Source organism: Moschus berezovskii, chromosome 8 (genome assembly GCF_049115385.1).
Source record: "Moschus berezovskii isolate FMDL1 chromosome 8, NW_MosBer_1.0, whole genome shotgun sequence".
Classification (NCBI taxonomy): domain Eukaryota; kingdom Metazoa; phylum Chordata; class Mammalia; order Artiodactyla; family Moschidae; genus Moschus; species Moschus berezovskii.
This window is the reverse complement of record NC_142467.1, coordinates 31,730,146-31,756,430: the sequence shown is the minus strand read 5'-3', so window position 1 is coordinate 31,756,430 and position 26,285 is coordinate 31,730,146. Positions and strand designations below refer to the sequence as shown.

The window sequence follows — 26,285 nt, the reverse complement described above, 5'->3', positions numbered from 1 at the left end:
GTCGCAAAGAGTCCTACTCGACTGAGTGACTTCACTTTCACTTTCACATCCTTCAGTTCAGTTCAGTTCAGTTCAGTCACTCAGTCGTGTCCAACTCTTTGCGACACCATGAATCACAGCACGCCAGGCCTCCCTGTCCATCACCAACTCCCAGAGTTCACTCAAACTCATGTCCATTGAGTCGGTGATGCCATCCAGCCATCTCATTCTTTGTCGTCCCCTTCTTCTCCCGCCCCCAATCCTTCCCAGCATCAGAGTCTTTTCCAGTGAGTCAACTCGTCTCATGAGGTGGCCAAAGTATTGGAGTTTCAGCTTTAGCATCAGTCCCTCCAAAGAACACCCAGGATTGATCTCCTTTAGAATGGACTGGTTGGATCTCCTTGCAGTCCAAGAGACTCTCAAGAGTCTTCTCCAGCACCACAGTTCAAGAGCATCAATTTTTCGGCGATCAGCTTTCTTCACAGTCCAACTCTCACATCCATACATGACTACTGGAAAAACCACAGCCTTGACTAGATGGACCTTGGTTGGCAAACTAATATCTCTGCTTTTTAATATACTATCTAGGTTGGTCATAACTTTCCTTCCAAGGAGTAAGCGTCTTTTAATTTCATGGCTGCAATCAGCATCCGCAGTGATTTTGGAGCCCCCAAAAATAAAGTCTGACACTGTTTCCACTGTTTCCCCATCTATTTCCCATGAAGTGATGGGACCAGATGCCATGATCTTTGTTTTCTGAATGTAGAGCTTCAAGCCAACCTTTTCACTCTTCTCTTTCACTTTCATTAAGAGGCTTTTGAGTTCCTCTTCACTTTTTGCCATAAGGGTGGTGTCACATCCTTCAGTTCAGTTCAGTTCAGTCGCTCAGTCGTGTCCGACTCTTTGCGATCCCATGAATCACAGCATGCCAGGCCTCCCTGTCCATCACCAACTCCCGGAGCTCACTCAAACTCATGTCCATCGAGTCGGTGATGCCATCCAGCCATCTCATTCTCTGTCGTCCCCGTCTCCTCCCACCCCCTATCCCTCCCAGCATTAGACTCTTTTCCAGTGAGTCAACTCGTCTCATGAGGTGGCCAAAGTATTGCAGTTTCAGCTTTAGCATCAGTCCTTCCAATGAACACCCAGGATTGATCTCCTTTAGAATGAACTGGTTGGATCTCCTTGCAGTCCAAGGGACTCTCAAGAGTCTTCTCCAGCACCACAGTTCAAAAGCATCAATTTTTTGGCGATCAGCTTTCTTCACAGTCCAACTCTCACATCCATACATGACCACGGGAAAAACCATAGCCTTGACTAGACGGACCTTTGTTGGCAAAGTAATGTCTCTGCTTTTTAATATGCTGTCTAGGTTGGTCATATCTTTCCTTCCAAGGAGTAAGTGTCTTTTAATTTCACATCCTTCAGTTCAGTTCAGTTCATTTCAGTTCAGTCGCTCAGTCATGTCTGACTCTCCGCGACCCCATGAATCACAGCACTCCAGGCCTCCCTGTCCATCACCAACTCCCGGAGTTCACTCAAACTCATGTCCACAGAGTCGGTGATGCCATCCAGCCATCTCATTCTCTGTCGTCCCCTTCTCCTCCTGCCCCAAACTTTCCCAGCATCAGAGTCTTTTCCAGTGAGTCAACTCGTCGCATGAGGTGGCCAAAGTATTGCAGTTTCAGCTTTAGCATCAGTCCTTCCAATGAACACCCTTCACATCCTTAGTAGACACTAAAAGTCTTCCTTTATCTGTATGTAGTTCAAGTATTGATATTTATAATTAGAAGTTTGAGTTTCAGGGATTCATATGATCATCTTTATCTTATGCAAATTTGCAGCTACTTAGCTAAGACAAAAAATTATTTTTAATCATTCAGAGGAGGAAAAAAACCTACTTATTAGAGAGCCTTTACCATGTGTTAGGCATCATATTGAGAGCCTTCCCATAGTGTCCCATCTAATTTTTATAAGTACTCTAATCTGTAAATACTAATTTTCTGTTTTCAGTGGTTGAGAACCTGAATTTTACAAGGGCTCTGGCTAGTCAGTAGTCATGATGAGATTGATATCCAACAAGACTACAATAGCCATGCTCTTAACCAGCCTATACTATGGATTCTAAAATGTTAAGATCACATTTTGGGTGTTAAGGGATAAGTTTTTGGACATCTGGAAATTGCACTAGTGTTAAGACACTTGAATCTTTGGTACAGCCCCCAAAACTTCCATGCTGACATTGATCATCTTTGTCCTCTAAGCAGGTCCTGGAGTCTTGATTGGTGACTCTCAAAGATGCTTCTCAGCTTCCTAAGTCAGAAACTGTAGGCTCCAGGAAACTGAGAATTTAAGTTTTTTATAAGTGACTGTGGCAACAGCTAACTCTGCTTGATGTTTACCACAGATATGCCCTCTTTTTATTGCCACTTGTCAAAAAAAGGTATTCATGATTACAGGCAATGTTTGATACTATACACAAATAGTCTTAATTAGGAGAGTTTCTGAGATCCAGAAGGACCTCTTGGTATGAAAGGACAAGAGGAAGAGATAACTTGGCTTCTGCTCTCTTGGGGCTGATGCCTTCCACATTGCTGCACATTTAGGTTAGTCCCTTGGTATACACAAGCATCCCATTGCAGTGTGGTAAATAACCAAAGAAGAGCAGAGGGGCTCCAAACTATAGATCTGCTCCCCAAGTACATTCTGACATACTGAGTAGACAGTGAGCATCAGGAGCCTGGAGAAAAATCATTACACTGGGTCTTGCTTGTATTTGCCATTTTAATTAAATTTGTGTTTTTTCATTCTGTCCAGGCCCTGGCCCTGTGGTCCAGGCTATTTTGCATGGCCGATGAAATCAATAAGAGCCTATCATTTGGAACTTGGAGGCATCTAAGCGTTTTGATCTTATTTGCTCGGCAGAAGGCTAGAGTTTTCTGAGTGATGTTTGTCTACATTTCTAGGTCCCGGGTGTCAAGCTGTGGGGCTCCCTGGTTGCCAGATCATATGTTGGAGAGGCTTCTTTACATCAACTTACCTATTGCATTCATTACTCTTCCCCATTTTTCTTTTGCACAGAGGATATCCCAACCGTGAAAAGGACACTAGGGTGGGCTTAGGTTGATAGCCATGTGGTTGTGCCAATTGGACCTCTGTGAGCAAGATGTACTGTTGGCAGGTGACTAGGGAAAAGACCAGGTGTGTCCAAGAATCAGATTTGCCAAGAAGATAAACCAGATGAATTTACTGAAGGCTCATTAAATAAATCAGAGGAAGACTGCATGTCAAGAATGCCTTATATTATTTTTCTCCGTACCCAGCCAGGCAAATTTTATGTCGGTCCAATGTGACCTGGTACCATTAAAAAGCATCATCAACATATATTTATGCCTTTTACATCTTTATTTTATTTGTATTTATTTAATTTTGGTGCCTTTTTTTCCCAGTCCTTCAGCAGCAAAAAGAGAATGCAATTAAAGTCAAATAAAATCAGTTTTACTCTGAACTACTTCATAGTAAGATGTTTCATTAGCGTGAAAGACTTACCATGTCTTCTTCACACATATAGAAAATCAAAATATGAGTTATTTTGCTACTATTTTTCCCTCAAATCTATTCAGTTAAACAGCATGGGAATTAATTTACTGCATCGAATGATTCTATTTAGGCTGATTGTTTAAGTATACGTTAAGCGTTTGCAGAAGAGATGATGCAGCGCTGACCAAATTTGCCTTTGTGCGTTTTGATCCGAGTCAAAGCATGAATCAGAACAGAAGGCAGTAATTCTTAGAATCATAGTCTGAGTTTTTCTCCTGTGATGTTTTTAGGTGGCCAAGTGACAAGTGCCCAAACCCCAGCCTGACTTTTCAGAAAGCATCAGCCTTCTGCCAGACCTGGGATAATGGATGTCAAGGACCGGCGACACCGCTCTCTGACCAGGGGACGGTGTGGCAAAGAGTGTCGCTACACGAGCTCCTCCCTAGACAGTGAAGACTGTCGTGTGCCCACGCAGAAGTCCTACAGCTCCAGCGAGACTCTGAAGGCCTATGATCATGACAGCAGGATGCACTATGGAAACCGAGTCACAGACCTCGTTCACCGGGAGTCAGACGAGTTCCCGAGACAAGGTAGGTGGAGCTGACCACACTGAGGGTCCGAGCGGTCTTCCTTGTTGCACCGTTGCGCATCGAAGACTGAGGCTGGTGGAAACAGGGAGCAAAGCAGGTCTGCATCAACTCTCCATTCAAGTTTAGTTCAAGAGAACAGTCTTCTTGTCAACCCATGTCAGATTCCTATGGGGATCACAGAAGGGCCTCTTCTGTCCTAGACGCTTCAATTCTTTGACAGTTTGTTGGTTACTTTTGGAGACATACCAGGGTAGGTTTGGATCAGATGTAACAGAGAGCAGACCCTTGGCTCCATGAGGGATATCCCCGTGACCATCATGGATTTTGGTCCCAAGGAACGTGGAATTATCTGTGATTTTTAAGCTATTCTCCTTGAAACTGAGACACAAGCCTCTAAGGGTTCAGATTTCTCCTGCTTCTCACATTGAGCTTCTCGGTAATATTCGCTTTGAACAAATCGTATAATGATAAAAACATATTTGAATCTCTCTCCACTCCCCTCCCATATAATAATATTTAATTTCTCTTTCCCCCCAAAAAATATGTGGTGTTAATTCTGAGTTATACATGTTTTTAATGTTTTGAAGTATAGGTCAATTCCAATTCCACTGGTATAATTCCCACACCTGCTTTCACCTAAACATAATTTTCTTATACAGTTTTGATTTCTTTGGGGAGGAGAATGTTTTCATCCTAAGCACTAACAGTTGGCATTCTCTTCTTAGTCACTATCCATGGGAAATGTTGTTATCACTTGTGATGAATTGCTGTAAATGTATGAACGCCTGGATTCAGGCACAGTGCTGAGAGGCAATGTGTCTAAGTTGACTGGCTGGCTCCAGGTCTTATGCTTTGTGTACCAGCCTCACCCTATATGTGATTTACATAAAGTCTTGGCCAAATTACCAGTGGACACGCAAAACTGCAGAGAAGGCACCAGGAAGGGGCACTCTGCAGTGCCAAGGGTCAAGGTTCTACCTGCTGGTTTACTGCATCGTGTTAATACTGATTCTATAGTTCTTGTTCTATGTCCCTGTCAGTAAATGTTGCAACTAATTTAATTCTTCATTAGATACTCTAGCTTGTGTCTTATTCCTTTCAGGCCGCTATAAGAAAATAGTGTGAACTGGTGGCTTATAAATAACAGAAATTTAGTTTGCGCAGTTCTGGAAGCAGGGAATGTCAAGGTCAAGTCCTAGCAGATTTGAGTTCTGCTGAGAGGTGTCTTCCTGGCCCATAGACAGCCATCTTGCCCTGTGTCCTCATACAGCTGAAGAGGGCAAGGAAACTCTCTGGGGGCTCTTTTATAAGGGCATTCAACCTATTTATGAGGGTTCCACCCTTGTAATTCATTTACCTACCAAAAGCCCCACCTCCAAATACCATTGAGGGTTAGGTTTCATATAAAAATTTTGGAGCGTCACAAACATTCAGTCTATAGAGGCTTCAAATTCCATCCCTGGTTTCTTAATTTCCTTAGCTTAGCTTACTTAGTCTTTTTTGTTTATTTCTTAGAAAACACTACTTATATGTAACATATATGTATATCTCCTATAATCCAGTGATTGTTCTAAAAAAACATGTTCTCAAATGCTCCTCCATTAGCCTAGCTTCACCTTTTATATTTAATAAAACATTCCACAAAATCAGTGGAGAAACAGTTAAAATTTTATCTCTGCTGCCTTTGTAGACCCTTGCAGAATGCACTTGTTATTTAATCTTCACTCTTATTTTCTGAGTTAACTGCATGTAAATGAAACACATTGCAAACAAGGGGAGGAGGGTTGCTTGAAAATTGCTCTGTATCAGATGTCTTTGATCTGTGAGTAACTTCAACAAGTGTTTTACTTTGTTAAGTTCTCACCCGACCCCAAAGTGCATGTAGTGGAAATTAGAAAAAAAAAAAAAACCTGAGGAATCACAGCTTAATTAAGGGAAGGCTTAACTATCCAATTTGAAAAATGAGGATATCTGCCTGTTGCTTCCAGGGGCGTATCTCATATAAGACTTAGATATTTTGAAAGGTGATGCACATTCAACAAGGTTGACAGCCTTCATTTTCTGTTTCCTTTATGATATTGTTGCGTATGTTTTTGTTTCTCATGATCCTGGGCTAAAATGTGGCCTCTCCTTCCTAAGTCTCATTAAAGGTGCATCCTGGCTTCTGATCATTGTGCACTGAGCTGTAGATCCCAGATTACTGTTGAACTGTGGATTTGCCTGTCACCTTTTCCCTTATTAATATTTACATAAAATGAAACCAAGTGCTTGGGATTTTATTTTCAAATATACCTTTATTCTTCCTGTTTAATCTTGTTCCTCTCCATTGATAATAATGAAAGTCGCTTGGCCATATCAAACCCTTCGCTTTGCAATTAACAATTCACACATGCCTTGTGTTGTTATTGAGCCCATATTTGTTTGTGTAATGTGTTTGCATGAATTAAAAACTGTGCAGGCCAAAAGTAGAAATGAAAAGGCATTGGAAGTATTTGCATATGCAAGTGCAATTCCTTCTGAAGACATCTATGAATTTATGCATGAAAATGTAGTCAGTCTGAGTGGATCTACTTTGATGGGTTCTAAAATTGAACTCTGCAGGAAGTAAATAAGCACATATTTAAGGAGAGGAGGAACAGGAGATACAATCTGGCAAGCGGCATTTTCAGTGTGAAACTTAGCCACTCCAGAGAGGGTTAAAACAAATTTTACACTCAGTAATAACAATAATTTTTTTTTAAATGTCATGCATTTCCCATTTTATTTTCTTATTCATGAAATCAAAGAGGAGGATCATCTCAGCACTTATTAGCCTAGAGATACATTAGCAAGGATCAGAGCAGGATCATCTCCTACAGTATTCTTATTTAAAACCCAAGACAGCGATCATAAAACAAACACGCTTCTCACTTGCAAGCAAGTTTGGCAAACACAGTTGGATGACTCTCCAGATGCTCAGAGGAGAAAAGACTTGCCAGCTAGTAGACGTGATTAGGGGCTAGGGTCAGACCTTGTCCGGTTTCCCCAGCTGGCCAGCAGCAAGCATCAAATGTGAGAACCTGCCAGGGCCCAGCGGGAAAGATGGGCCACCAGTTCCCCTGAGAAGCTTATGGAAATGCCCGTCAAAGTAAAGCGCCTTTGCTTGCTTTCCACACAGAATCCTCCTCCTGCCTCCTTCTCCTGTGGGTCTCTCCTACGAAAAGACAATGCAAATTACCTGTCTGGCCTCTATTATGTTGGATTCTCCTGGTGTGAAGGGAGAAAATGACTGACCTTAGGTCTGTGGCCTCTGGAGTAATTAGTAATTAGTAAATGACTAATCCTGCACTAAGTAGCATCCTAGTGGTCTGAAAGTTAATGCACTGACAAAAGTGACCAGTGGTCTGATCCCTGGGCAAACCCAGTCCCAGCCTGATCTGTGAAATAGATGCCACTTTGAGTAATACAGGTCAGCCAAGTTCTCAGCCAGGTTGTATCAGCTTGTCGTTTTGGACCCTGAAGTTAGGGTGTAGAGCAATGTGATACACAAGACATTCTCCTGGGGCTTAAGAGCCTCAAATTAGATGTGAATTCTGCTTTTGCATATTTATGCACTTTTGACTCTGGTAATACTGTGCTTCACCTGGATTATTATACAGTCTTCAGATATATTGAATAGCAACAACAATAATCACCAAAGAGTAATGGCTAACAGTCATGGAGTCTTTCTTCATCAGGTGCCCATCTAAGCACTTTACCTGTAGTAGCTCAGTTAATATTCATGGTAATACTGTAAAGTGGGTACTATTATTAGTCTGTTTTTTTCTGGATTAGGAAAGCAAGGCATGGGAAGATTAAAGAAATCATCCAAGGTCACAAACATAGGAAGAACTAGACCAGTTTCCCATACAGGAAGTTGGATTCAAGAGCTATGTTTTATTTGAGAAGTTTGAGAACTTCTCAAATAAATAAGTAAACCAATGAAAACCATGTGAAATTCAATGTATAAACCTTTTAGGTGTCAACACACCTATAAGGCTTTCTCAGTATAGGAACTATAGTCACGAAGGTTGATGAAACCTAGAATGAGCTCAACCACCGCCAGCACTGCTGATCTAGATTCCTGTTCTCGCCTACTCCCCTCCACTGTGCACAACTCTCCCAGACTCCTTGGAAACCTTCCTTCCTACAAGACCTTTCCTCCACTCACTCCTGTAGGAAAAAGTTTCCAGGGTCAATATGAGTGTCAGGCTAGTCAGCACCAATTCTCTGCCCTCCCCGAGGTCATCACTTTTATGTACCACCTCTCATTCTGGAACACTAACCAAGCAAGGGGTCCCTCTCTAAATACTATTTCTTAGGCAAACAGAGTTTCTGGGCTATAGGCAAGGCCCAGTGTACCAGAGAGTTCCACCAAACTGCTCATCCCTCAAACAGCCCTCCTCTCCAGTTAATAGTGCAAGCCTCTTGAGAGGGGGCCAAGATTAAATTCTTTCTCTGTACCTCAGGCTGTCTGTTTGGGTCAAGGTTGAAGAAAGAATTGGGGGAAGACTGGAGTTTCGAAAGATTGCTTGTATCACTTCTCTCCATCAGATCTAGCACAGAAATAACTTGACTAACCCTTTAAAAATACATCAACACATACACATATGCATTTGAGACTAGGTTTGATTTTGGCATGTCGTAAACCAGTTTTCACTCTTATGATCTTTAAAATAATTTGGGCAATACATTTTTTGCTCTGTGTAATTTGACACAGCATAACTTTAACATGTGCTAATGATCTAAAAACTCACGAACCAGTAAACTCAAGTGGTTACCTGTATCAATTAATGTATATTATAATTATTGAAGTACATTGGAAATGTATGAGCATTTCTGTTTATACCATTGTCTTAATATAGTTACTGATCCGCTGTACCCAAAGCACCATTTAGGTTCTATTTTGAAAAACCTAGCCTTTTAATTTGCCTGTAATGATAAACTTTTACATTTTAGGGGTGTTCAAAAGTTTGGTTGATAAATATCTGGAAGACTTGATCAGTAGCTTAAGGAGATTGCATTCCATTTATTCTTCTACCCCTAGGCAGGACTTCTTTTCGTGCCTCAACTGAGAATAATATTTTATCAATACTTCTTACTGTCGTGTTGTTGCTTAAAAAAAAAAATTCTTTAAGAAAAGAGAATTTCTAACATTTCAGTGGATAATGATATGTTATCTTCTTGCTGGCTAACTCAAATGTTTGTTGCTTCATCCGAAAGGCATATGGGAGAGTAGTTGCAGACCCAGAGTTAAACTGTGTCTAAATCTCAGTATCGACGTCTTTGAGCAGTGCGACCTTGATCACATTTGAGAATGTAGACTGTCTAAGTCTTATTTTCTGTTCTTATAAACGTTTCCACCAATATGATTTGGGACCCTTTCTTTTGACAATGCATTTATCATGCTGTGGATGTTATCTTTCTGTTAATAAGTGCTGAATATATGCTAACAGTTATAATTGCTATCATTTTAATCTTATAGCAAGCAAAAGTGGTGATCATCCTCTTTCTAACCTTACAATATTGTGTGCAACACAAATCTCTTTTTCCCCTTGCTTAGGTTTATTTCCTGTGACTTGCAATAGTTCTGGCTCCTCGAAGCCAGAAATTCTCTTCCAGCTGTTGGATTCCCCACACACCATACCTTTTGCTCCCGAAGATGAACATAATTCATAGATTCAGTTCAGTTCAGAAGCTCAGTCATGTCCGACTCTCCGCGACCCCATGAATTACAGCACGCCAGGCCTCCCTGTCCATCACCAACTCCCGGAGTTCACTCAAACTCATGTCCACAGAGTCGGTGATGCCATCCAGCCATCTCATTCTGTCGTCCCCTTCTCCTCCCGTCCCCAACCTTTCCCAGCATCAGAGTCTTTTCCAGTGAGTCAACTCATCACATGAGGGGACCAAAGTATTGCAGTTTCAGCTTTAGCATCAGTCCTTCCAACGAACACCCAGGATTGATCTCCTTTAGAATGGACTGGTTGGATCTCCCTGCAGTACAAGGGACTCTCAAGAGTCTTCTCCAACACCACAGTTCAAAAGCATCGATTCTTCGGCGATCAGCTTTCTTCACAGTCCAACTCTCACATCCATACATGACCACGGGAAAAACCATAGCCTTGACTAGACGGACCTTTGTTTGCAAAGTAACGTCTCTGCTTTTTAATATACTATCAAGGTTAATTCATAGATTATTTCCCTATTTTTAGAAAGGAATGAAAGATACCATCTAACAAATGTCAGCTGATGCCTATACACTGTAGAGTTGCTAATCAGACAATTTTACAAGGAAAGAAAGAACAGAAAAATGCTCGAAGGTAGTGGCATTGGATGCAATATTTTAACAGATGTGCCTTTTATAGCATATAATTGGCATGTGAATCTGAGGAACGGGTTTAAATTACAAGCAGATTTTATACATATAAACTCTGGATGAAAATGAATTCATTCTCATCATGCTACATGTAATACTTTGAAGTCCTTGTCAGCTTAGAGAGTTGAGCTTTTCTGGATTTTCATTTTTTATATTCTCTGCCCTTCTAAGATTACAATCTTCCTGTCTCCCAATTGTTTTTCTTTTAGTAATTACCTATTGTCAATTTTACCTTCAACTTCAGATCTAACTTTCTTCGGATTGTTTTCCTTTTTCTGCCCCCCGTGGTAATTCTCCATTTCACCTGTGACGTCCCCTCTTTCTTCTCCACCGCATCTCCTTTAAAACAGCCTTGTTTGTATAATGTCAGTGTTCACAACCTCTCTTTCTCAAGACTCATTCAATCACAAGTAAGAGTAGGATAATATCCCGACTGAAATTAACTTATGCAAAAATCATATGCTTTGTCTTACATCGTTGGAGAATCCAGAAGTATATCTGGCCTCACACTTATCATGTCTTGTTCCTCCTCTCTTTACTTGGCTTTACACTGGAGAGAGATATGTTTGATGTCTGTTGATAACCCCACTCTCAGATTTCTTCCCTGGGTAGCACCGTTGGAATCAGTATTTTGCAATCATCAGCAGAACATTCCTAACGAAGGTTCAGGTGGGCCGGGCATGGGACACATGCTCATGCCTCTGTCACTCTGCCCTCAGTTGGCCGTGTCTTGGGCTTAGGCTATCCTATACCTGGAGGTGGCTTATGGTGAGTACCTCTTAGGCCTGATGGCATTAATACTGTATAGCAAATACATGTCCTGACATCAGACATAGCTAAGAAATATCACCATGTCCCCAATACTAGCAGCACTCAAGTATGAAACACATGTGGTCTTTCCAAGCTGCATTATTGCTTTTCCAATTGCCATTGGAATATTTTTCTTAAAAAATCATGTGTCAAACGTAATTGTCTTTTCCTCAATATCTGTTTCCTGCGGCAGCCCCCCACCCCCCACTGAAATGCTAGTTTTGGGGAATGGCATCACATTTGCCTCTCTAAGACTCTTTTTTTCTTGCTTCTCTATATTGATCTTCACTGCATCGTGGCCATTATCCCTCTTAATTTTATTTTAGTCCCAAGCTTCCTAACCCATGGGAAGCGTCCAACATTGCAATATTTTCCCTCTGCTTCACCATTTAAGTTGCCTTTTGCCCTTGGTTTTTCCCCTAACATTTTTTTTTCTTTTGTATGATGGATAGTCTGGTGTTTCTAAAACACTGTCTTATTTTTAAGGAGTAGCCATGAGGCAACTGTGTTAAGTTATGGTACTCAACAATAAATAAGGCAAACATGACCACTAAGCTCACAAAACTTCACAATCCTAAAGAGGAAAATATAATAGAGAACTAGATTTGGTCTGATAAACACAGCAAAACAGAAAATATTAAATGGCTCTGGGGAGGTATCTCACCCAGAATTGTGCATCAAGGATCTCAGAAATTGTGATACTCCTTCATACTCTTGAAGGATGAGGAAGAGTTAGGTGATTTAAGAGGCAAGAAAGAGTATTCAGGCAAAAGATATAACATATCCAAATATCTGGATGTGACAAAGATGAGTTGTTCCAAGGATATAAGAGGAGTTCAGGTTAACTGAATGTGGCGTGGGGAAACATGAGATGGAGTGGAAGGGAGAAACTGGTTCCTGAAGGCATTTCAGAGAAATTACGCTTGCTTCAGTCGATGGAGTATGTTACAGGAAAACAAGATGATCAGTGAGGTGGGGCAGCAGGCTGTGTTTTGTTTAGGCAAGGGAGCCTCGTGCCCTAAACTGGGACAACAGAGATGATCTGAGAAATGTTGTTGAGGAACAGGCATGGTTGACTTTAAGGACCCTATGCAAGTGGGAGGCGGACATACTAATCTGGTTCTCTTGGGCAGTGACTGCTGTGTTCTCCTGCAAAGAGAATATTGCCTTTACTGATGCCAAGATCACTTTTAGAGTCAGAAAAGATCAATGTTTGTAAATATCCCCTTAAAGTGGAAATGCCTAAAACTGTTACTTCAAGTTTTCCTGCAGTGGCAACATAAGCCAGCATATAAAAATATGGTATTATAAAAATTTGAATGTTTTTCACAGTCTTATTAGGTTTGTCTATGCAAAGAATGGCACCAACAACAGAGTATCTCATATTGGTCCAGGGCAAAGAAAACAGGAAAAGATTTATGTGTTGTCTGCTGCCCCTTTGTGTGACCACAACACATTGCTCATTTTCTCTTATTGGCTAAATAAATCAGGAACTCATACCAGATTTGAGCACATGCCTGAGTGTATATTTTACTTCTGCCAATTGGAAACTTGACTAGCAAAAACAAGAGGATGTTGAGAATATGAAATCAATATTTCCTGGCAACTAGTGGGACAAGCAAGGTCAGGGAAGGAAGTAGAGTCAAGAACATCACTCAAGTTTCTGGATATGGCAACTGACTGCATGTTCTGCTCATCACTGAGGATGGGCTGTTTGTAGGTTCAGATAGGATGTATAACTGCAGACCTTTTGAATTTGAGGTGCCCTCAGGCCACACACATGTCAATGTCTAATAGACAGTTGAATGTACAACTCTGAAATTCTGCTGAGACATTTGAGCTGGATAGAGATTGAGAAGATGACAGCTAAATAATTTTATGGGACTCGGTTTGATCCAGCCTAAAAACTGATATAGAAGAGCTGTTTGTGAAGAAATTAAGTGGTCATTCTAATTAGTTTTGCTAAATGTCACTGGGAATGCTTTGAGCTTCCCTGGTGACTCAGATGGTAAAGAATCTGCCTGCAATGTGGGAGACCTGGGTTCTATCCCTGGGTTGGGAAGATCCCCTGGAGAAGGGAATGGTAACCCGCTCCAGTATTGCCTGGATAATTCCATGGACAGAGGAGCCTGGCAGGCTGCATGCAGTCCATGGGGTTGTGAAGAGTCTGACACATCTGAGTGACTTTCATTTTCACTTTGGTGTGATCAGTCAAGAAGAAATGTACAAGGAGCAGATATAATGGGCTCACATGAGAACACAGGTAATTAATAGACAGGAAGAAGATCCTGCAAAGAGAATGGAAACAAACAAAGAAAAAATATTATTGCTTTAGATACTCTACTGAGTCCATCTAAACTTGACTTAGCATTCCTTCCAGGTAAAAATAAATAAAACAACACCTGTTATATTTCCCATTCCACTGCAATGACTTGGCTTCCATTTTACCCCCTAGATCAGAGGTCACAAAGTCAATGCACACAGGCCATGCTTGGCTCCTGTGTTTTGTTTGGCCTACAGATTGCATTAGACATTTGAATGGTGCGCCCATAGCCAATCCATTTAGGTTCCCATTTGCCACAGATGCCATGGCTGCTTTTTAACACCTGTCCTTCTCTGTAGCCTCTTATGTTACACACCAGGACCCTGAAGGGTGTTGCCGTTGCAAAACTAACCAGAACTTTCCTGTGTCCGCTCCTTCCTTGTTGAATAATCTGACTGCTCCAGATCTATTCATCCCACAGATCTATTCTCTTTCGGATCCCCTCTATGGAGAAAACTCAGCCTTCTGATTTCCACAGGCCCTCCATGGCTGTTCTTATTGTCATTATCTCTTAATGAGTGACTCAGAAACCTTGGCACATGGAAGTTAAGACCCCCATGAATAAGGAGATTAACTGTTGCAGAAACCAGTAATTGAGAAACCAAGCATCATGCTTGGAGAGTTGGAGAACTCAGGTTTATTACACTGGCGGGTCCAGAGGAGTTAATACTCCAAAATCTGAGTTGACACTCCAAAATCTGGGTTACAGAGTTTTTATAGACAGACTATAGTGGGCAACACTAGCTGCTAACAGGCTGGTTTAAACCAAGGAGTTTCACATGCGCGGGAAAACCAGTCAAGATGGGGAGGGAAATGCCTGATCTTTACAGGGACAGGCATAAGATTAAGCAGGTTTGCAGGGGCTGGGCAATTGCAAAGAGCAGGACAAGGGTGAGTGAGATAAGCTTCAGCTTCTAGTATTTTAAGTCCCCACTTTCTGAGACTACATGACCTATATGATCCCAGACTTTGCAAAGAGCAAGCGGAGTTACGGAGGCAGAAGGAACAGGAGGTTACGTAAAATTTTAACTTTTCCTCTTCAAAACAAAGTGCAGTTTTCTGACTCATGGAGGCAGCGACAAGATAATTTATTTCCATTAGTGGTTTGTTTCCTGTTCTAATGAGAAGAATTTAAAGCACCATGACTCACAGAAGGAATCTGCTTAGAAATCTGGGTTGTGTATCTGTCCGGCATGACGACATCAAATCTCATGTTGTGAAATGCCAACTTGCAAGAGTTTTCTGCAACATACTTTGACGTACCTATGTTGAAATTCACTACCATATGCTTTTTATGTGTATTGGCAATCCGATGACAGTATTGGCTTTTCTAGGCTGGTGCTACGTACTGCAGTCCTGTCTCTGTAGGGACCTACTATGTCTTATGTGTAGGGAGCCTTTGGTGCACTGTGAGTGGTTCAGTTCAGTTCAGTTCAGTTCAGTCGCTCAGTCGTGTCCGACTCTCCGCGACCCCATGAATCACAGCACTCCAGGCCTCCCTGTCCATCACCAACTCCCGGAGTTCACTCAAACTCATGCCCACAGAGTCGGTGATGCCATCCAGCCATCTCATTCTCCGTCATCCCCTTCTCCTCCCGCCCCCAACCTTTCCCAGCATCAGAGTCTTTTCCAGGTGGCAGGATGTAATTCAGACCAGAAGCTTTAGAGAAATGTCACTGTGAGAGGTGGCATAATTGCCTATGCCTGTCTCAGGATACCTCGTACTGCGTTCAGAAGGGGTGCTGGCCCACCCACTCATGAATCATCATGCCGATATTATCAAAGGAGATACTCCATTTTCAGTGTCATGTTCTAGGTTTATAATTTAATTTTCAGCTCTGGCAATTCCAGAAGCATCTCTAGGGACATATAAAGGGGAAGGGGCTGATGTCTGGCCACCGTGAATTCACATTCATTTCTTAATTGGCACATATATTTCACAAGCCCTCTCATTTTGTTGCAGCCGGATTCCATCATACCACCGTTAGTCAAAGTTCCTTCTGCACTGACTGCTTTCCTTTCCACTCAACCTCAAGTCAGACCTACTTTAGTAATAAATGTCTGCTGGGAGCCATCAGAACAAATACCAAGTGTGCACAAAGATATTAAAAATAAGTGCAACACAGACTTATTTGATAATGTCCAATAGCCTTTTATAATAATTGGAATATTTTACCAAAGTTACCATGAGAATTATCTTTAACACATTTTCTCTAGGATGGAAAGATCTTTCTGGGGAAAGAAAAAGAAAAAACCTACACAGAGAAAAGTCAGAGGGACTCTGTTATATTCTTAACTGGACCTGTTATTCACCTCCTTTTTCCAGAGCTTTTTCTTTGGCCAGAACCACAAAATGTGAAGCTTCTCTTTGTTCACCCTGATTTCTGAATAGTAGGCATCGGGCAGTCACTGTCCCAGTGGGATGCATTTTATTTTAAAAATAGTTTGAAGTGCTTCCTTTTCAATTCCCCCTCGTCCATGGCCACCTTGACTATATAATAGGTGCTTCCCAGTCTGTCCTTGTACAGTTCAGGTCCACTCCACATATGGGGAATTAAAGCAGTCAATTTATTTGCAGCTCTGTGAACCAAAATGTTGAATTTATTTAGAGAGTAATTCCAGTGGATTAAATTTGTTTCTATGGATCTATTTGCTGTAGCTGGAACATTGACAGAAGAGAGGACTATTACTTTAATGTCCTCAAAAAAATAAAAACAGTCAACTGCGAGGTAAATATCCATAGCTCCCAAAAATCCCTCTCAAAATGACTGCAAATGCAGGGGACACTATCGACTTTAAAAAGGTTCCCAACCACCTGGCAGCCTCAGGATCAAATGTTCCTTAGTTCACAGTGGCAATTCAGTGAATGCTCACAGACTAACCCCCATCTCTACCCACTGCAAAAGCCCATCCTGGAGGTGACCCAGTTAACACTTCGTGCTTCACAAGCCCAGAAATTGAACAGCAGGGAGACTCCAGCAGAGTGCAGAGATGTCCTAGCTGAGCAGCGAGGGGGCCGCAAGTGGGGCCACCCCCTCATGTCATTTCTGTCTCTGGACCAGTGGCCACTCATTAGCCTCTTCTGGGGAGTTTTGAAAAGTCCCCACACCCAAGCCAGTTCAATCAAAATCTCTGGCAGGGGAGCAGGAGAGAGACGCTGGTTTGGATCTAGGCATCAGTATTTTTAAAATGGTACTTTTACATAAATGAAACATCTCAAAGGATTGAGTGCAACAAGGACACACCACGGAAAGTAACAGTTTCTTTGACAGCTGATAGCATTTCAAGCTTACAGGGCCTAGTACTGTAGTGACTTGGAATCTCACTTTTCATGCAGAAGCCCCTATTTCCAGTTTATTCCTAATTCTTAGAGGGCTTCAATTCATAAATACTGTACGGCCAGGAGCACATTCCATCGTATTTCCAAATCAAATCAGTAATGAGCAGCTGTTTGATGATGTTTTATTTATCATAGGTTCTGTGATATCAGGGTCTCCCTGTTCCAAGTCACAAGAACTAAGGGACCTGGATTCCTCCAGAACTCCTGCTTCCCATCATATATTCTGTTAGGCATTAAACACAGGTTTAATTTGAGCACCTGGCTTGGAATGTAGCACACAGTCAATTAATTGTGTCCATTGATCTACCATCTTCAATGGCAAAGCCGTCATGATGAATTGAAGCCTCCCCTCAGAAGAAAGACAGGCGGGTTACATGTATGGTGAAAGGTGAAGCCAGTGAGGAAGAGTAATACTAACAGTAGGTTCCTACCTGCTCTTTGATTTGAATATTTATTAAGACTGAGAATAGCTCAAATAAGGTTGAAAGTCTGACACTCACAGGGAAGGTAAGATCATGGAACCAAGCAGGCTGGGTTTTCACCTGTGTGTCATGGTAGAGATTGTCCTGATTTGGATTATTTATGTCCAGGCTGTGCCTCTCAGCTCTGATGAGTTGGTGCCTTTGGGAATTCAGGGCTAGTGTTGTTAGATCTTTCAGCTTTTCAAGAAAATTGAGAAATATGGATTTCATTTTCATAAAATACTCAGATTTTATTATTTTTTTGGTTATTCACATTACTTCTTTTTTTAATTTTATTGGAGTATAGTTGATTTACAATGTTGTGTTAGTTTCAGGTATATATCAAAGTGATTCAGTTATATGTATATTCGTTCTTTTTTTCAAATTTTTTTCCATATAAGTTATTACAAAATATTGACTAGAGTTCCTTATGCTATACAGTAGGTCCTTATTGGTTATCTATTTTATGTATAGTAGTGTGTTCAGTTCAGTTCAGTCGCTCAGTCGTGTCTGACTCTCTGCGACCCCAGGAATCACAGCACACCAGGCCTCCCTGTCCATCACCAACTCCCGGAGTTCACTCAAACTCATGTCCATCGAGTCGATGATGCCATCCAGCCATCTCATTCTCTGTTGTCCCCGTCTCCTCCCACCCCCAATCCCTCCCAACATCAGACTCTTTTCCAGTGAGTCAACTCTTCGCATGAGGTGGCCAAAGTACTGGAGTTTCAGCTTTAGCATCAGTCCTTCCAATGAACACCCAGGATCGATCTCCTTTAGAATGGACTGGTTGGATCTCCTTGCAGTCCAAGAGACTCTCAAGAGTCTTCTCCAGCACCACAGTTCAAAAGCATCAGTTCTTCGGCGATCAGCTTTCTTCACAGTCCAACTCACATATATGTTAATCCCAAATGTTGCTAGAATGGCCACTTGTGGGACAGTTTAGGGGGGCTCTGTGCACATGCTGGCCTCATTTCCTGCCCCAGAATTTTCTGATGCTGAAGTGCTGAATTCCCTTAAAGACAGGAAAAATGGAGTGTCAGAAAGTCCACCGCTGGCAGATGTGGGGCCCCCTTGACCAGTAAGTTCAGAAGCCAGAGGATAGGAAGCCAAGGATAAATGCCCCTCCCCTTTGTCCTGAGAGGCACAGCCTGAAGCTTCTTGGAAGGGTCCACCTCCATCATCACTAAACACCCACAGCAATGGCCAGCTCTACAACTGAGTCTTGTATTGCTGTTCCCTCCTGTCCTGTTCTTCATCCTGTCCTTCACTCTTCCTCCTTTCAATCATGTCCCAATTAATATACCTATCCACAAGAATTTTTCTCAGCTTCTGCTTATAGGGCAAAGTGAGTTAAGGCCTTTGGCAGCTAAATCGCTGGAAGAATCACCATGTAGGCCAAAGGAAGACTGTAGAGAAGGTGTAGCTCCTGAAGTTGTCAGTATAAGACTTCTTAGCTGGAAAATGGTTGATCTAAAAAGAAGACATTGAGCTTACATTAGACATGTGTCTTGGTACTTAATAAATTTTGGAAGGTTTGTGATTTGCTTTTTGGATGTTATTTTACATAAGAAATGTGATTGTTTTTTCTGTTTCTTTGGTTGTTTTTCTCAAAACTTTTAACTTTAGAGTAGTTTTACACAAAAGTTGTAAAAATACAGAGTTCCCTGTTTGGTTGTTTTTTTTGTTTGTAGTGCATGAGAGATTCCTAAGAACATGCCCAACAAACCTGATACTGCTTTTCCCCCTTGAAAGCCATTATATCAGATCTCGGACAGTGCAGAGTAGCAAGCGTATCCTGTAAGTTCCTTCAGGACAAAGACAGTGCCTCATGCATCTTTCCATCCCCTTTTGTACCAGCCAGAGTGCTGTGCATGGGGACATTTAATAAAGATTTGTTGAACAAGGAATCCCCATCACACATTAGAATCTGGAGGGATCACATCCAATCCCCAGCTCTGCCTCCAATCCCCAGATCCTCTTCTCCCTTCTCTGCAGGGCAACTTTTCCCCTGTGTTGTTTCAGTTTGGCCATGAAAGATTGAGAAAGAACATTGGAAGGCTCAGTTTTATACTCAAGGCTGGCTTTGCCAGACCCCCCACCTCCTCAGGCACGATCAAGTAATCTTAGTGCCAGGTCAGCCAGAGCTGCCTCTTGGCTGCCCTGGTACCCTGAGAGCTTTCTAGGACATGCCTGTGCCCTGCATGTCGTGATATATTTTTAGCCAAATCCTGAGTGAAAGCCAACATTCATTTTGCTTCTTTTCTAGATCGTCTAAGCGCATGTCTTTCTTGTTTACTGGGTGCCTAAAAAAAACAAAACAGCAATGATAACACATGCTATAATTTCAGTCTCAGATCTAAGAACACCTTAAAAAGGTCCTTTTATTAACCCTTTTCAGAAAACTCAACCAGCTTGATCACAAAGCCGTGAAAGACACAAAATTAATGTATTTGTGAACAACTTGCTTTTGTTCTACCTTAGTTTACATCTGAGGAGAATGATTAGTCAAAGAATGTTAAATTATGCAGTAGTTTAATACTGTAAGCTACTTGCTTTCAGTCTTTCACAGAATTAGAAGGATTCAGCAATCTATGGAAGAGTCAACACAGTTTATTAAAGGGCTTTGGTCAGGAATGAAATAAACAAAAGGTACCTTCTTTCACAGAGTTTTGTTGTGTCTTATTTTTTCTAGTACTTTTGATTGAGTACTTATTGGAGTGCCAGCAGTTCTTCCATGTACCATACCCATATGCATTCAATATCTCCCTAATTTTAAAAATGGGAACACAGGAAAATAAATCATAGATAACTTAAATGAAATGGACAGTGGGAATTCACTGGAGTATTTTCAGCAGAAGAGCAGTGTCTTATCATTTATCTCATAGAGAAAACCCTGAATTCTCTGTGGGAAACAGATCCTAAGTTAGTTAGAAAGTCAGCAGGGAGAATAGGTAAAAGCTATCTAGGATTGCTTGAGGAAAACAGCATCCTGAGCCCTACATGGGATTCAGATGTGTCTGATGGACATTTGGAATCTCTGAGTTCATTCATACATGAAGGGTAATAAGTTCATCTCTTGTACTGGATTTGCTAAGTTTCAGAGATGTTTTGTAGAGCATAATGACAGCACTTTTCAACTAGAACTTGGCTCTTATCTGTAAGTCTTACTTTCTGGATCAGTGGGTCCAACCTTCTGTTCTTTATCTCAAACCACATGTCCTCCGCTGGCCTCCACTACCCTGCCCTCCACATGCAGGGAGTACTGACTTCCTGCTCCTCAGTTGTCCTTAGCAGACAATTCCTTGGCTTTTCAGAGTGTATCAGCTTCTTTTTTTTTTTTTTTTTCCTTAAGAGAGAAGAATGTTTTTAAAGACCAGAAAGTCCTCTGTCATACAAAAACATAACCATCCCTGGTTATGTGGACTATCACAGCTTCTAGCTCACAGGTAGATTTTGTACAGAGATGCAGAAATTCCAGTTAAACCAAGTGCTGAGGAAACCAAACATGAAAGTGGCTAACAGCTCATCTTGCAAATGTGCCACTTGCATGACTGACTTAGCCCCCAGGCCAACCAATTATTCTGAAAACTGTCTCTTTGGAGCTTACTGTCACTATTATCCATTTCCCCAAATCTGTATCACCATAGAACTCCCCTCTTGCTTAAGGCAGAGACAAAAGAGTTGTAACAATAATGTTAGTAACTGAACTGTTACTGTCTCATTATAACCTATGAGATTCATACATGAGAATCATCACTATACCTAAGGACAACCAAGCTTTAGAGGGTTTAGCTACCCTACTAAGGACAGGCACTTTGTATAAAAGGAATGGAAGATAACTAAACTTATGCAGTCTGACCTAAGTGGCTGCTCTTTGTAGGTGCTTGGAAATGTTTGTTGATTGACTATGTAAAAACCATACTTTCCTCTGTACTTGCTGGAGGGAAGAAATCAAATCCAAATGTTGAGGTGGTCTGCACGGGCAGGCTGCTGAGAAGCAAAGTATCATTACAGCTATTAAGACAGTGCAGAGGGCTATTCTGGTGCTCAGATCTGTGCAGCCAGATGGAAATCATAGTTCAGGCTTAGTGTTGTCAGACAGCAGAGGCTTCGGGCCAAGGGGAAGGCATGGGTGAGTGATTTTTGACTGTTTATCTCTAATGTGTGTGGCCAGTGTCACTCCCATCTCTGATGGCTGTGATTTATTCTATTATACTGTCAGGATTAAAACACCTTAGCAGGAGGAAAAATAAAGGGAGGGATACAAATGCTGTGTCACTGATGTGACAGATGCTATTTCTCTGGAAACCATGGACGACAAGGGCATGGAAGCGCTCAAAAGCACTAGAGCTGGAGAATATCAGAACCAGACAGATCCTTGGGGACCATCTGTTTCAAACCACTCATTTGACAGATAAGAAAACTGAGACTCGGGGGCTTCTGTGGTGGCCAAGGTCGCACAAGTTCCTAAATTTAAAGCTAGAACACTAGTTCCCACGTCGCAGTTCACCGTTCATCCTGTTCGGTCACCTGCTGGTCAAGTTCATGGTTCCTTCCCTGGATTCATAGAGTTGAGTTTTACATTTGTGAGGTTTGCATTCTACATGAAGTAAAGAATCTGTTTGTATATTAACATGGTTAAAGAAAAGTAGGAGGGACTTCCCTAGTGGTCCAGTGGCTAAGACCTTATGCTCCTAAAGCAGGGGGCCCAAGTTCGATCCCTGGTCACAGAACTTGATCCTGCATGCCAGTTAAGAGTTTGCATGCAGTAACTTAAGACCTAGTGCAGCCAAATAAATCAATAAAGTTTTTTTTTTTTTTATAAGTACAAAGCACAGGCAGGAAAATTTTCCCTGTGCTCTCTAGTATCCATGCAAGTATTATTTATTTTAACCACAGAATGGTGGTCCTTAGCTCCTCTCCCTGTTATCTGTTTTGGCTGGTGCCTTTGCATTCTCTGACCCAAAGGAGACCTCTGTGAAATGACGGCTGAGCCATCCTCTGCCTGCTGTAGCCGCCAGCTCCTTGCTGTGTCCTTACCTTACCTTACCTCACAGTCCTCATCTACTTTCTCTCTCCTGCTGTTTCCTATGTGAACAGAGAGGCTGGATCAGAGCAAGTCAGAGCTCCAGCCTGCCAAGAAACCCCAGTGCCTGCCTCTCCATCTCCTGCCCCCCTCCTGACTTATTCCTCTGCACAGATTTTCCAACAACTCAGATGTTCCAAACTCCTTGAAACCAGTAAAAGGACCCAGAATTTGAAACAGAAAGACAGAGCTTCAAGCCTATGCCAGATCACCATGTGCCATGCGATGCTGGGCAAGTCTTAGGTTTTCCTGGGGTGAAGTTGTGTTCCTGTATATAACTGGTATCTTGTTACCTACTCCAAAGTGTAATTTTGGGGGTAAACTTTATTGATGGTGAAATAAACAGTGTTTGTTACTACCAGATTGTTACTGTGAGTGAAAAGTGTAGTGACAAAAGAGATTGGGAACTCTACAACTCTATTCACGAATCCCTGTAAGACCGAATACATTCCTTTTTTGATGAAGACATCTTGTGGGACAGCCTGTTCCAGCCCAGGAGACTGAGCCCAGGACTCCCCAAAGCCATTGGATCTTCCTGGTGTCAAAGTGTGACATGCTATCCCCTCACCAGAGCCCTTCAGTATCACCTATCAGCAGGACCAACTTCCCAACTCCAAATTCCATTTATCACTTAGTGGAGAGGCAGCATTTCTTGTGGCTCAAATCTCAGCAATCCCCCCCATGTAATGAGGCCATCAGGCTCTGCCTGTACATTTCTCTAAGAGATAAGTCTGCCACGTCATAGGCTGAGACCACGGCGTTCAGCGATTTCCATTTCTCTAGGCATGAACGTGGACACATACATGTGAAAGTAGCCCCTGAAAGAGAAACCAAGGGAAACTATTATTGCAGAGGTGAGGGTGGGGGCAGGGGGGTGGGGTATTCCTGCTCAATCAGAGCTCAAATTCATCTAAAACCAGTCTTGCCACATAGTAAATGTATCTTTAGGGTTGCCTAGAGTTCTAAATGATCTAATTTTATAGAAGCTAAAATCTTTATCTGTATGAAGGTGCTTTTAAATTTTTTTAAAAAATCACTTTTCTAAGAGAATGTTTCTGTTGCCTCTAATAATTCTCCTACTTTGTGTCCCTACACTGAGGCAGGTAAGCTGGCCGTAGATGTAGTGTCACAAAGGACAACGGGAGGAACAAAGGCCTCTTTCCTCTCTCTCTCTGATCCCAGTGGGTTGGTACCAGAATAGAAGCAATCTTTTCCACAGCTCAAACCAGGGATGGATCCCTCAGAAGAATGAACTTCTGTAAACAGCTTGAAAACCTCATTTGCTGTTTGCTTTATCCTCACCCCCATTCAAACCTTAGGACTGTGGAAAGGATTCGAAACCTCAAATCCAGGCTAGTTAACTTTAAACCCTAGGAGATCACTCAGTCAGCAGACACTTACCTATGGCAGGCTTTGTCCCTAGTTTTGTTTGGGAGCTGGGGAAACATGAAAAAGGTATAGTCCATGCTCTCAGGAAATTCACAAACTCATGCCAGAGAGGTAAAGAGAGCTCAGTCATGCTAACACCAGATAGAAGCTAGTCTGGCCGACAGAAGCCCAAAGCATTAGGGAAACAGAAGGGAAGGCTTCCTGGAGACCATTGTCTGTTGAGATTTTTGCAATATGAGTCAAGGTTGAGTTTGCTGAAGATTTCCTAAGATCCATTTAGGATTGCTCTAGTGTGAACTAGATTACTAAAATAGACCGAGAAAATAGCATCCAAATATTTAAATATATGATTACCCTTTCTTTATAAGTACTTAGCTGGAAGTGTCTTAGGATGAATACTAAAGCGCCTGTCTGTGAATGTACACCATATTGGAAACAGATTTACTGTCCCAAAGTGTAATGCTTACTCAGCCATCTGATGAGATTTGAGCGCTGAACAGTTTGAGAGGGATGCATAGAGCTGTTTTATTACAAGATGCTGTTATGAGTTATAGCAGCTTTCCTTATGCTATACGGCTGTCGCCAAACAAGTTACATGAATATAAGCAGTTTTATTTGCAATTTTTTGCTTACATTTTCTTAGCATATTCCGATTATGGCTTCTCACAGCCCGATTCATGCTCCCGTGGCAGTCCCAGTATATTGCTTTATTCAGAGCCAAAAGGAGCCTTTAAAAACATTTGTAGAAAGTCGTCCTCTGAGTATGCAGTGTTTGTGTTTAATGGATGCTATCACCTGGCACTTGTTTAAAAAAAAGAAAAAAGAAATGAAAAAGAAGACTTTTCACTCTTGAAAATATGTGTTTATTTCAGAGACAACCTAATAAACACATTAATTAGCCTCTTGTTTGATGCAGTTTCGGTGACCTCTGAGTAGGAGGTTTTGTCTTAGGAAAAAAAATAGCATTTTGAATTTCATTTGATCAGAACTGAATCCAAAACAACTAAAGTAAAAAAGAATTAATTTCATATGAGAGATGTACACTAGGCTTGGTTGTTACATACAAATTATAGGCTGGAAAATTAGTGTTGTTGATTCTCCTTGAATGTGTGAAAGTAAATCAGAGAAATTGATGATGTTAATAAAAATGATAATAACAGTAAATTAGTTTATACTAAATGTAAATAATTGTTAAGCTGGGAGCCAGATGAACCTGAATAGCTAGGGACTTAGTTTAAACCCCATGTATTTTTTATTTTATTAATTATCCATTTAATCAAATGAATTGTGCTTCATAATTACAATCAATATTTAACATATGTGCTCAAAATTCAGTGTCTTCCTTCATTTCGCTGTTTATTTTTGGAAAACAGTGTTCATTGCTGCTTGGCTTAGCCCAGTGTTTAAGAGATCCTGGACATTTGCACATGACTGTATAACAACCAAGCTGCATTGACAGGCAGGGAGGGCACAGGTTGCTGCATGGAGTTGGGGTACTTTGGCTTCCCTGGTGGCTCAGTCAATAATCTGTCTGCAATGCAGGAAACCTGGGTTTGGTCCCTGGGTCAGGAAGATCCCTTGTAGAATGAAATGGCAACCCACTCCAGTACTGTTTAGCAGGTTACATTCCATAGGGTTGCAAGAGTCAGACACAATTTAGAGATGAAACCACCATTCTTTCAGAGTCTTTTAAAGTACTAGCATTAGATTTTTGTCTTTTTCCTGGATAAAAGAAATTCACATCTATTGTAGACAATTTGTAAATACCAAGTATATAAAGAAGAAAATTATAACAACCTATTATTTTACCTCCCAACAGTATTTGCTATTATCATTTTGGAATATTTATTTTCTAGCCTCTTATCTGTTTATGTATTTGGGTAATGTGTTTTAAAACTTGGAACTATATGTACTATGTAGTACCCTACTCATTTTACTTAGTATATCATGAATGTGTTCTTTTTCTTAAAATATTCTTCTGATATAAGTTTTCCTTAACAGCTGTGTGGCGTTGTCATATGGATATACCCACACTATGCGTTTCATTTAATCTTTTTCTTCCAATGGAATTTCAGTTTTCGTGCATTTTTTATTATAATGCTCCAGTGAACATCATTCTATATAAATCTCTATGCATGTCACTAATTTCATATGAAGAACTTGTGAACATTTTAAATTATGTTACTATAGAAGGGAAAAAGAGCAAGTAGGCTAGGCTTTAATACTGGTTTAAACATTTAGGGACTTTTAAAAATAAAATTATAATTCAATTTACAAATGATGTCCCAACATCATATTTTATTAAGTATCATTTTGTTGTAATGATACTTTGCTAAACCAATTTTTATTTGTATGAGTGTGGAGATC

The 26,285-nt window shown here is 41.3% G+C and overlaps 1 protein-coding gene across 1 annotated transcript in view; it reads left to right on the top strand.

Moving 5' to 3' along the window:
• The first annotated feature begins 3,835 nt into the window (after positions 1-3,835).
• LOC129558576 (teneurin-2-like) overlaps positions 3,836-26,285 on the top strand; it is an 87,192-nt gene continuing 64,742 nt past the window's right edge. Inside the window, exon 1 of the mRNA XM_088838513.1 lies at positions 3,836-4,109. Within this exon, the coding sequence (XP_088694639.1) occupies positions 3,884-4,109 (226 nt within the window). The 5' untranslated portion in view covers positions 3,836-3,883. The remainder of the gene's footprint in view (positions 4,110-26,285) is intronic.